Source organism: Chroicocephalus ridibundus, chromosome Z, assembly GCF_963924245.1.
Source record: "Chroicocephalus ridibundus chromosome Z, bChrRid1.1, whole genome shotgun sequence".
Taxonomy (NCBI): Eukaryota; Metazoa; Chordata; class Aves; order Charadriiformes; family Laridae; genus Chroicocephalus; species Chroicocephalus ridibundus.
In genome coordinates, this window is record NC_086316.1 from 1,689,286 (window position 1) to 1,701,890 (window position 12,605).

At 44.9% G+C, this 12,605-nt stretch overlaps 1 protein-coding gene across 5 annotated transcripts in view; it reads left to right on the forward strand.

Moving 5' to 3' along the window:
• MCTP1 (multiple C2 and transmembrane domain containing 1) overlaps positions 1-7,825 on the forward strand; it is a 288,478-nt gene extending 280,653 nt beyond the window's left edge. For 4 of the 5 annotated variants that reach the window (XM_063320277.1, XM_063320276.1, XM_063320275.1 and 1 more), the window contains 3 exons: positions 715-824; positions 4,286-4,383; positions 5,221-7,825. In XM_063320277.1, coding sequence (XP_063176347.1) covers positions 715-824; positions 4,286-4,383; positions 5,221-5,292 — 280 coding nt within the window. In that variant the 3' untranslated portion in view covers positions 5,293-7,825. The remainder of the gene's footprint in view (positions 1-714; positions 825-4,285; positions 4,384-5,220) is intronic. The other variant, XM_063320279.1, reaches the window with a different exon arrangement.
• The last annotated feature ends 4,780 nt before the right edge of the window (positions 7,826-12,605 follow it).

The following is a 12,605-nucleotide window of genomic DNA, read 5'->3' on the forward strand; positions in this document are numbered from 1 at the left end:
TGATTTTATTTTATCTGGAAGATAAAGTATTTCTTCGCTTTTCCCACAGTGTACTTTATCTTACGCCACTCCCTCTTTTTTCTTCTCCTTCCATCCTTTTTCTCCCCCTTTTTTTTTTCTTTTGCCACCCAGAGTGTTTTTATTTCCTTCTTTCATCCACTGTGTTGTCCCTGTCTTCAGGACTGACTGTTCTGTCGGGGGGGTGCAAGTGCACACCAAGCAGAGCAGAAGGGCCTCTAAGTGCTTGCTCTGTCCTTATGGTAGAGCAGGGAGGAGGTAAAACAGAGAGCCTCGGCAGCACTCCTCTGACTCCTGCACCCTCCCTCTGCGGTGGTGTTGAAGGGAGGGGATCTGGGTTGCCCGTGCGAGTACATCGGGGCAGAAGGGAATTGTGTGTGTTTTGCCTGATGCTGACATTGAAGGTGGGCACTGACATTTCCGAAAAGCGGGGTGATGCTTCCTCTGGAGAACGCGCGCAGCTGGGCCGGGAGAGGTGCCTGTCGGCAGGCGGGTGGGCGAAGCCGGGACCTCCTTTCAATTGCACTGGGAGGGGTCCAAGCCCAAGCTCACCCTGATGTCCAGCATCCGTGCAGCAGTTTGTAGTTTCAGTGTGTTCTCACCGATGGAAACTGGCACTTCTCCCCGTCTTGCCCATTGTTTGTTCTTTTATTGTCGGGTGACAGCAGTTCTGACTTTTGTTAATTTTTCTTTTAGTACATTCAACTGGACTGTCCCATTCCTGAGCTGTCTGGCGATTGTTGCCCTCTTCGTGTTCACCATTATCCTGTATTTCATCCCACTGAGATACATTGTCCTTGTCTGGGGTAAGTAAAGCCTTTTTTAACTGTCTGTGCCACTTAGAAAAAACTGGTTTTTAAGGGATGACTTACACTGTCAGTACTTTTCTGTATTTATGGTCATGAAGCTGCCCCATGATGGAAACAGACAGGTTAGTTGAAAATCACAACTGCTTGAAGATTTAGGCCCACCTGCAAAATGCATTTTTCTTAGCTGGCATTCTAGACTTCATCATACTATAAACATGTAGCCATGAGGATTCTTCATATATCAAAGTGTAGCTTTGTCTAGATATTACTCTGATTTATTTTCACCACTTATACGCAAACAGAGGCATTTCAATCTATATAGTGCAATTAGGACAATATGCCTTTTTTACGGCAGTACTTTATCTTGTGGAAGCGTATGTAAACATGGCAACAAGAAACCTGTTTAAAGGGTCACCTTTAGTCCGACAGAAAGGTATACGTGGTATTTGGCTGGTTGATAATGAACAGAAGCTGGGAGGGTACAGGGGGGCGGAATTGTGATTGATCCAAGCTCTCACTACTTGTCCCTATGTTTATTCTTTATACTGATTTTACACATCTGTTGTAAATAATGCTTCAGGTTTTCATTTGTACATTTTTTATACATCTTACGCCACCAGCAGCTGTACCCTCATTCAGTAGTGCAGACTTGTGAAGAGCACTGTCTCAATTAAATCTGTGGGTAGTTTTTCTTTCCAAAGAAAAGAATAACAATCATGCCTTTGTAAAAACTTCTGATATCAAGAGACAGTGTAAAATCATTGAACTGACTCCAAAGAATATATTTGTTATGTATCAGCCAGTATTAGTAATATTCTTACAGTCTTCACAAATAAATGTAGTAGAATAGACAAAGTGGGGAAGAACCAGTAAGGAAGATTTGAACAAAAAATTTTTATGGAACTAAACAAAGCAAGCATGTGGGCTTGCTGTCCATTCCTGTCTCATAATTTCATTTATTCCCCACACACCCTGTATCACTTGGGTGAAACCCAAACTCTTCATTTGTTCCAAAATTTCACTCTTCCTCGCACACACGTGATGGTTGGCATCTCGTTACTCACGTTTGAAGTGTTTGGTCTGTGTCCTTTTTCTGTCATTCTTCGGCCAGATCTGGCATCTTGTGCACTTGCCTTCATACATCCGCTTGGTTTCATGTGAGCGCCTGAGGTTATAATAGCCCTCCAACTCCTGTGGAACTGTAGACTCAGCACAGAAGTTTGACAAGCCCCTGCCATGCCCCGGGGGGGTCACAGTCCCCAAGAAATGTCTCTGTTTCACCTAAGGCAGAGCCTTGACTCGCAGCATCGAGCCCATGCCTCCCCAACCACAGATGGATAACATAGGCATGAATTATTGCAAAGGGACCTTGCTCTCTTTCCCTCCCCGTCCCCAGGTGAAGTAGACTGTCTAGATACCGCTTCAACCACCTTTCTTCACTAGAGGTTCCGGCTCCACATTTTTCTCCTGTATTTCAGTTTAGGTGGCTTCTTATTCAGCAAGTGCATGGAGATCCTTTCCTTAGGGAACTATCCCTCTTGCGTCGTGCCGGGAGACGAGGCAGGTACTGCTTAACTGCAGCTTCGTCAGTCCCGACCTCCTCGGGGTGCGATGCATTTGCACAGAGCCATGTCACCCTGCGTGTAGCTTGGAGAGCTGTCTCTTCAAAAAATGCAGTATTCCAAACACACGCCTGCTTTCCCCATCATTGCGTGTTTCTAGCCTCCCCTGCCTGTATACATTTCTTCATCCTATTCATCCATCCTGCACTCGAAAGCAAAACACCTCTTTGTCTGACTTGTGGCCATAGGAAAGTTTGAGCTGGTCTGTAGCAGCATCTGTCTAGTTTCTTCTTTGGGAAGACAGGGTTTTGTTTAATTAAAATTTACCCGTGTTACAGCTTATCTTTTGTATCACTGTGTAGGAACCACCTCTGCACTCTAATCCTGTTTGCAAGAGAGCAGAGTCCTGGTAACTGCTACAGCTGTTCAGGTGGAAAAAATGTAAAGAAAATGATTTTGATCTCAACATTTTCAAGCTTTTTGAAAAACCCTAATCCCCTTGTTTGCTTTTGCTTCTGCTGGTGTGTCCTGTCTCACCTCTTTGGCTCTTTTCTTTTCTTGAGGCTTGACCGTGACTTCTTCTTGTGTTTAGTTTCATGACTGGTGACTGGTTCTTTTCTTTGTCGGAGGAGATAAAGTTAGACGGTATCACCTCCTGAACTCACCCGTGGGTCATCCGGTGCCCACACCAATAAACAATGGGGTAGACCTTGAATTTCTTATTCCCTTGCTGACGCAAAGTATCTTCTTAAACAAAGGTGTTTGAACCGCAGATATTCTTTCTCAGCACTCACTGTCCAGTCACCAGATAAAGGGGTCTCAGCATCTCCCATCTGCTCTGCCCGACTCAGAATTCACACCGTGGGAGGCCGTGGGTGTTACTGCAATGGCAGCTTGTGCACTCCATCCCGAAGCTTTATGTCCTTGCGAAAGCTATCTGAAAGGCCTGGACACCAAAGACTTTGTGGAAGATAAGCTCTATTATCTTACCTCTGATACAGCCTTGATAAATTACTCAGAATGGCACATTTTTAATGCTGTCCCAGCTTTCTCACACTCCCATGAGAGTTGGTGGTTTGTACCATTCCTGCCCATGTTTTAGACGCATATTCCCAGAGCCCACGCAAGAGGTTCTCGTGTGAAAAGTGTATGGACCTGACATGCTAAGTAGTGATAAGAAAAATAGTGTAATTTAAAAGCCTGCTTTCTGCATCGTTTGGGGGGGGATTTTCTCGGTGCTTCAGAACAGTAGTTGTCAGTAGGCATTGTAAGACCATGATGCCTAAGGGAGCATCACATCCCTGCTCTGCACTGCCGTTGGATCATCTGTATCTGCCAATCCCGGACAGACGTTTGTGTAAACGCGTCTTAAAGCCTTTGCATGATGCAGACTTCGCTATTTTCTGTGTGCTTCACCATCCTTAGCCCTGGAAAGATTCCTCTTGTGTCCAACCAGAACCTTCTGTCCTGCGATTAAGCCCATTACTGCGCATCCTCTCTGCCACAGAAATGGAGTACACTTGATTCCTCTTCTTTTCGCAACCTCCACATAATAACCACGGTTTCTATTAGTTTAAAAAAAAAAAAAAAGTATTGGAGGAATTTGAAAATGCCCCTTAGAACTTTTGCATTTTAAAGCAGGGGCAACCACAGCAGCAGATTCTGACTTTTAGAGCCTGAGTTTACAGTTCATTCATTCGTTAATTCAGTGCTATCAGACTTTGAAATGCATCCTAAAATCTTTTTTAGGACTTTGCCAAGGATGTATATGTTTAATTTTTTTAAAGGAATCGTTATTTTTTGTTTTCTTTGTTTTTATTATTTTGAAAACAAAATCATTAATGTTTATTTTTAAAAAAAAATATGATAGTAACATTTGAACTTTCACTTTTGCAGGCATCAATAAATTTACAAAGAAGCTTCGAAATCCATATGCAATTGATAACAATGAGCTGCTTGACTTTCTATCCAGAGTTCCTTCAGATGTGCAATTGGTGTGTATGGTTTTTAAAGTGTCCTTACAGTAGTTGGTTTGATATGTGGCATCGTGAATTTCTGGGGGTTTCTTAAACAACTTCTAAAGCCGTTATTTTGATTGCACTGTGATGGAAGGAGCCACACCGACACGCTGTCAGCAGCGGGTGGCTTTGCCCAGCGTCTCGTGGCAGCACTCAGAGCCCTCCAGACTTTCCTTTCCTGGGAGGAAAGTTTTTGCTGCGGCCACCGTTCAGCCGTGCTCATAAACTCCTTTAAAAATAAGCTGGTTATGAATTACCATTGTGATGCAGTACGCAATCTCTTGAGAAGGTGCACGCGTTAAGATAATGTCAGGCACATAAATCACCTCCAGTATCACAAAGATTATGTATTTTCCATATTTCTAGGTAACAGTTTCAGTTCAGAGCTGGTATAAGTAGGAGCTGTGGGTGCATATACCCACTCTGAAGCTGATCCCTGCTGTGGTAGCCCTTGGAAAATAAGCAAGTTTTTAAGGAAGATCACAAAGAATATTTTTCCGATTCATTAAAGAGGATACTGCTTATTCTCTGTTAGAGCTCATGGAGAAAACAAAAGAAGTAGCCTGCTTCAAGTTTATGTGGGAACACTGTTTTCCTTCCTGGCAGGATTCTCTTAATGCTGTCTTTCCTTCTTATTCTAGATCTGTCATTCTGTTGTTCTTGAATCACAGCTGCAGATCCCATGTAGTTGGAGGGGGATAGTTTTCTTTTTCTTTCTTTATTTGCCCTGGGAAAAAAAAAAAAGAAAGAAATCCTTCTTTTTCTAGCAAGCGCCACCTGACCGGTTTCTTTCTGAACGTTGTGTTTAAACAGATGCAATACCATGAGCTGAAACAAGATCCCAGTCACAGCCCGAGCAAGAGGAAGAAAACCAATCCTGGCTAGCCAACTCCACGTGGTGAGAACAGCATCTGCCGGGGGAAGATAAAAGAGAAAGCCTACACCTAAACAGCATTTCCTTTCTCTAAGCTTTTTATTCATTTTGCCTTTTTATCTAATGAGCAGATTTTGTAAATATTGTAAAAAAGGCATTTCCCATTGAGGATATACTTCGCACTGTAAAGACACATTTGATGAAGGTTTCTAGTAGGGTTTTTGCCGTTTGAAAGCCTTGTTAGAAACCGCGTAATGCATTAAAGGAATCAAAATGGTAAATATGCACTGCTGCCTGATGGTCAAAGATATACCTGAAATACTCAAATCATGTCGACTAAATCTGCAAAAGGTGTAAATTTAAATCTGACTCAAAAAATTCAGTCAGATTTTATTTGTGAGCATTAATATTTTTATCCAGTAAGTCACCATTACAATTTTCTATGTTTTGTACATTTCAAGAGAAATACAACGTAGTGGAGCCTACTGCACTTAAGTTTTAGCAGATTTTTTTGAACTCCAGCCCCTGGTGTTAACTCCTGGTGCAATGTTTTCCTGTGCAGTAGGGCTGCTTACAGGATAATGAGAAACACCAAGTGCAAACCTCTTTCTGGAGCTCCCAAAAGAAGTTCCTGCCGTTTTTATCATTCCATTATAAGACCTAAAAATCTCTGTCTCTCTCAAAATACTGCCAGGTTTGTAACTGATTGCCTATCTGATTTTTCTATATGTACCAGTAATCTTCATTTGTACTACATAGTTTAGTGAATGAAGTTCATGGTTCTGCTGTAATGGAAATACTATCAGACTAACTCCATATTGCTTTGGGTGTCATGCTATGAACACCTTTTGTGCACATAACTATTTTAATATGGAAATCTTGCAGAAAATGTTTTTGCTTTCAAATCATGAGATCATATTAATACGCTTAATGATATAACACATTACCTGTTACTAATGTGAAATATAGTGTAGAGGAAAAAAATGCAGTTGTGGTAAAACTGATATACCAGGTTTATTTCCATAGCTAATAATGTAGTTGGTTCTTCTGATACGATTGTGCCCTGCTGCATGGAAACTGCATTATTTTATAAATTACATGGAACATAGATGAGAAACGTTTACATTTCAAATGTCTTAGTGGCCACTGCATAACGAGTACTTGGGGATATATTCTGGTAGCTGCATGTAGACTTCCACGCTCAGCTCCCCGTGTAGTGAGCAGAGACTTCATTCCTAAGGGACTACCTGTGCACAGCTCTTGGTCGTAGCTCCCGGTGACATTAAAGGGGATTTTTGCCCGGGAAGAATGGCAGGACTGCATCCTCGAGAGGAGCGTTCCTGTGGTCCGCTCTGGGTTACCTCTCATTGGTTGCAATTGCTGATAAAGTTATATTGCACTACTCTAAGAATACTTTTTGAAAAGACTATTTAGAAATACTTTGCAAGCAAATGTATATATATTTGTCCAAAGAATTCTATGTTAGCCGCGTTGGTCATGAAAGATCATCCTGGATTTGTTTATTTTACAGGTACGTTGATAGCCGGTTTCTGATGTGACGGTTATTTTGATCTTTCTGTTTGTATGTTTGAAAGAATGCTGACCGTTCTGCAGAAAGTCTTGGACCTAAGTATGCTCTCATTACATCATGACTTTAAAAGAATTTATTTGCGAAGCTTCTGTAACCACCTTTTCAATGTATGCTGCCCAAAGAGCAACATACTATTGATGAAGTCAGAACCACTGATGAGACTATTTTAAGAAAAAGCCAAACTTTTGACTTGACAATGCGCGAATGTTTGTTGCCAGTTGTCAGTTTTGCAGAGTTCTTTGATACCCTGCAAGCCTTGTACCTTCTAATGTTGCCCATTGGTCTGCGTGCGATTTCCTGTTGCGTTTCTTTTCTGTATTCAATTTCAAAAGTCTGCTTTGGTGGCAACGTCTGACTTAGTTATACACATTTACTGCATTAAACACAGTTTTAAGCATCTCTCTACAAGGTATTAGGAAGCCTCTTTCTTTTGAAGCCCTATGCTATCATTTTCCCATGAGTGGTGTGGAGGGCAAGTGGATGAAAACATCATATTTCTGTGTGCAGGCTTTCAGTATTTTAAGCCTCAGAACATGTAAGTGGAGGCGGCAGCGGGAGAAAAACATCGTTTTGTTGAAAATTGGTAAACTACTTTCCATGCCTCAGTCATTCAGTGTTGAACTCATATAATGCACAGAGGCAAGGCTAAGGATGCATGTTGATTAAATATGATTCCCCTGCCACAACAGGATATTTTAAAATCACATTTTAAAATAATTTGTCTGTGAACCCACTTTCAGTATTTAGTTTGTCTACTCTGCCATGTGTCGAGGGCTCTGTAGCAAATCAGTCTTGCCTTATGCTGTAAATATTTCAACGTATCTTCCATTTCCAGATTGGTTCTGAAGTCAATTTGTAACCTGTTCAATTTGCTGGGGTTTATTCCTAAGCAACTTGTCGATTCATAAACAATGAATCACAAAAGAATAATGCATCTCATGATCATGAAACTCTGCTCTTGGAAAATAAATTTTAATAACTTTATTTGAGTCCCATGAAAATGAGTAACTTAATTGGGGTGCACACTTAGAGTAGTTGTCAGAGTGCCCTGGATCCATCGAGGCTAATTGTCAGAGAGGTTCTAGTTGCGTTTCTGCAGATAACTCACAGTACAGAGCTTGCTCACCCTCTTTTTAGAGTGGTTTCTCTTTTTAGTGAGGAACAGCCAAGTGTTTTTCATAATCACAATGAGTTTTAACTTGAAGAGCTACTGTGCTGTAGCTTAGCATTTTAAATCCAAGTGGAATAAAACCCAAGTTTTTTCTATTGCAATTAAAAGAACAGTGTAATAATCAGAAAGTAATTAAGCAGGCTCCATGCAGTGTATCTGCTAGTGTGGGCCCTAAAAGCGTAGACTTTTTTATCAACAAGAGGAAAAGCTGCTGGACATGCCAGCAAATGTACTACATGATGCTGAAGGATTTTATTCTAGGCTAGCCCAAGAGTGTGAAGTGAAGGAGAGAAAGGAAAATATATTTCTCTCATCAGCATTAGAATCACAGAATCATAGAATTGCCCATGTTGGAATAGACCTTCGAGACCATCAAGTCCAACCATCACCCCAACACTGACAAAAGCCATCACTAAACCATATCTCTAAGCACCACATCTCACTGTCTTTTAAATACCTCCAGGGATGGTGACTCCACCACTGCCCTGGGCAGCCTCTTCCAATGCTTAATAACCCTTTCAGTGTAAAAATTTTTCCTAATACCCAATCTAAACCTCCCCCAGTGCAACTTGAGACCATTTCCTCTTGTCCCATGGCCTGTTCCTTGGGAGAAGAGCCCGACCCCCCCTGGCTACCCCCTCCTTTCAGGGAGCTGCAGAGAGCGAGAAGGTCTCCCCTCCGCCTCCTTCTCTCCAGGCTGAACACCCCCAGCTCCCTCAGCCACTCCTCACAAGGCTTGTGCTCCAGACCCTTCACCAGCTCCATTGGCCTTCTCTGGACTCGCTCCAGCACCTCAATGTCCCTCCTGCGGTGAGGGGCCCAAAAGTGGACACAGGCCTCGAGGTGGGGCCTCACCAGTGCCGAGTACAGGGTGACAATCGCTGCCCCAGTCCTGCTGGCCACACTGTTCCTGATACACACCAGAATGCTGTTGGCCTTCTTGGCCACCTGGGCACGCTGCTGGCTCATATCCAGCCACTGTCAACCAACACCCCCAGATCCTTCTCCCGCAGGCAGCTCTCCAGCCACTCTGCCCCAGCCTGTGGCGTCCATGGGGTTGGTGTGACCCAAGTGCAGGACCCGGCCCTTGGCCTTGGTCAACCTCACACCACTGCCCTCAGCCCATCCATCCACTAGGTCACATACGCACCACACAAAACATAGTAAAAACCTTTGCAGCCCCCTGCCCAGTGGCCAGGGATCCCTGCCTGGCGGAAGCAGGGCAGGTGCTGCTCCTACCTCCCTTCCTTGCCCAGCTGCAGGATCTTGCTGGTAGCCAGACACAAACCTCCTTCCCTTTCTGAGCCTGCTTCTCTTTTGAGGGCAAACTTTTTCCTCCCAGCTGGGCTAATTTCCAAATTTCTGTTCCAGCTGCTTCTATTGAAGGCAGCTCATCTCCCCGTCCCCCCACCAAAACTGCCATTGCAAACTTTCAGTAAATATCACCTCCTCCAGAAATTTTCTAAAATCTTGCAAAGATGAAAAAACAAAACTTTTTATATCAAACAGAGTTGCAATTATAGCTAGTTTTCAGTGTGGAACACTGGATTTCTGTTGCTTTCTGCCTAATTAAGACACAGCTCCTTTCAGGAGTGTATCTTCTGGTGCTCAAAGGGGAAATACAGCTACACTCGGATAAAGTGCAATCTTTCGATACCTAGTGCAATCTAGAAAAACGCAGAGGCTTTAACAAAGCATACTTTTCTCTACTGTCTCACTTCTTACTGAAGTGGTTGAAATGCAGCTGGTTGAAAGGCTGATGCAATTGGTGAACCCGTTAATGGCGAAGCAGAAGGGACGAGGGTGAGGAGCAGCCTGGAGAAGGGCATGTAGACCAGACACAGACTTTCACAAGGGCTCACCTCCCAGTGGTGCTCTCCCTCTGCACTTGGTGGAGAAAGAAAAGGTCCTTCACAGAAGACTAGTGTTGCTCTCCTAAACCACCTTCATCTCTCCATATTTCCCCACATTGCAAGTATGGTGATCTGCTTCAGTTGGCTAGACTTGGCCTTTGTTGGGAATACTACATCCCTTGCCATAAGAGCAGCCTCTCTCTGAGGAAAAAGGGAAAAAAAGGTTATTTATCACGGCTGCTGATAGAATTGCCCATGTGTTGGATATAATTGCCCATACATTGCGAGCAAGTGTATGTCCGGTCATCAGACAAGGAGATTGGGTACTTCCTGGTCCAAGAGATATTAGAAGTTTTCTGCTTCTTTTGTGTCATAGTAATCAACCAAGAGAAGGCACGTTTCTCATAAACGAAGGATTTTAGATCTTAACTGAAAAAAAAAAATCCACAAGCTATCCTAACACAAAATATGAAATAAAACTGACAAAATTGCACAGGACATTGTTCTTCTGGATGACTTCTTTTTTCTCTGCAAGAATCTAATGCTCAAATGAAGTCAGATTCAGACTACTTCAAACAGGACAAATTCCCCATCAATGAATCTTGAGTGCCTAACTTAAATTTCTGGAAGTTTGAAATTGAGTTCTTTTACCAAAGGGGCCAAAAGGAATATAACCATGTTTTTCTCCTCATCAGTCTTAGTAAAAAATGAAAATTAAATGTCAAAAACTTTTCTGCGGTTCAGGTTGCACATTATAGAAGCCTGAAACCCTTAGTTATGAGTCATACTGCAATAAATATTTTACCATATTAGTATAATCAAAAGAAACTCAAAACTGCTTTTCTTACTCAGCTTTTATGCAAATTACAGCAGGTGATTAAAGGAAAGCCTAAAATGTTCATCATAGATATATATTTTGATTAAAGAGTGCTGATTAATTTTTTCTGGAATCATTTCATAAGTCAGTATTGCCTGACCTGCTTTACCCTGACATGAAGACACATTCCTAAAAGTTTACTTTTTGCATAATTGCACATGAGCGTTTTTAGGAATGTCATGAAAAACCCCTTGTAGATCTGCAACTGAGGAAGAAAGTTCCCTCGTCGAAAGTAGAAAAAAAAACATCAAACACATTGAAAAAAACACGGTCAAATTTGTAGTGAGTGCCAAGCACTGGGCAGTTTCATGGAAGAGAACAAGAGCTGCAACTCAGGAAATTCCCGTCTTTAGTTAGGGCATGTCGTTGCAAATGTCACAAGGACCAGGACTTTGAAAAGAAAATAAAATATCAAACACATATCTTCTCTTATCACACCATTCCTAGATATTACTGGAAGAAAGGAGGATAGTGGTTTAACTAACTCATAGCACTGGTGGTTTAACGCACCTGGAATGCTTCCCAGCAGAAGCTCCTCAGTTCACAGTGACCCGTTGAAACCTGCACTGCAGCTCCGACAGACTGCTCTGAGCCTCTACCACCATCTCACCTAAAGGTGACTAGGAAAGCGGTTGGCTTTGTGCTGAACTCGGTGCTCGGAAATCTCTTTTCCAGTGGTGGCGTTTTATCATAGAATCATAGAATCATAGAATGTGTTGGGTGGTGGAGAAGCAACGGGCTCCGGCATGGATGTCGCCACGTCCAGCGCCTCTGGCCTTCCTGTGGGGCTGCCACCACTGGTGGGGCCACTCTCCACCCCTGCCGGCGCCCCGAGCGTGCCTGGGCCAGGAACTGCCGCTCTGCTCAGCACGTGGTGGAGAAGCAACGGGCTCTGGCATGGCCGATTCCATACCTAGACACCCCCGATGTGGCCCCTCCAGCTCTCGGGGCGGCTGGGGCTCCATACGGTGCGGGGGCGGCCTGGCAGAGTAGGTCCCCGTGGGTGTCTGGGGGACAGCAGGGCAGTGCGGGATGGGGAAGAAGAGCCCAAACACCATGTAAAGTTCCACCATCTTTTTATTAACGGCTGGGAGATGCAGGCATGCCGGCTGTGCTCCTCCTTCTCCACGCCCTCCGGAGCCAGGAGCACGGCGCTTGCAGGCAGAACCTGGAGGGAGGCTCTCTCACGACTGCCTTCATCATCATCAGGGTTTGCGCCGCCAGGGAAGACACGAACGCGCTGCTGTCGTTCACCGCGCCTTCAAGGGCTGGGGTGGAAAGGAAGAGAGCCGAGGTCAGAGCCCAGGTGCACAGAGACCTCTGGACCCCTCCGGCCAGGGCTCCCCTTGGCCCCCCGGCTCTTCCCACGGCCAGGAGGGAGCCAGAGGTGTTGGCATCAGCCAGAAGGTGCTGGCCACCAGCGCCCCATGTGCCCCTGAAATGTCTCTGTTCTCTGCCCGCACAGGGAGCAGAGTCCTCCCCGGCCGGGGCAGGGACCGGAGCTCCCTACCAGGGGCTCTCCTGCTCCCCGCCAGCCCCGGCAGACACCCCACTGCCCTCGCTCACCGTCGCAGATGACCTGGAGCTCCTCCTGGCGCCCATCCCTCAGCTGCCGCCCGGCGAGCCCTAGGCACACACAGCCCGTCACAGACCCCGCTGGCCTGCCCGCCCCAGCAGCCCAACTGCCCCCCACCGACCCCACGGGCCTGGCCACGCGCCCGCCTGCCCTCGGGCCCGGCTGAGCCCAGGCCGGTGCCCTGAGAGTGAAGCCCAAGGCGGCGGCCAGGGACCCCGCAAGGCTGCCAGCAGCTGCCCCTGCGTGGGCAGGGGTG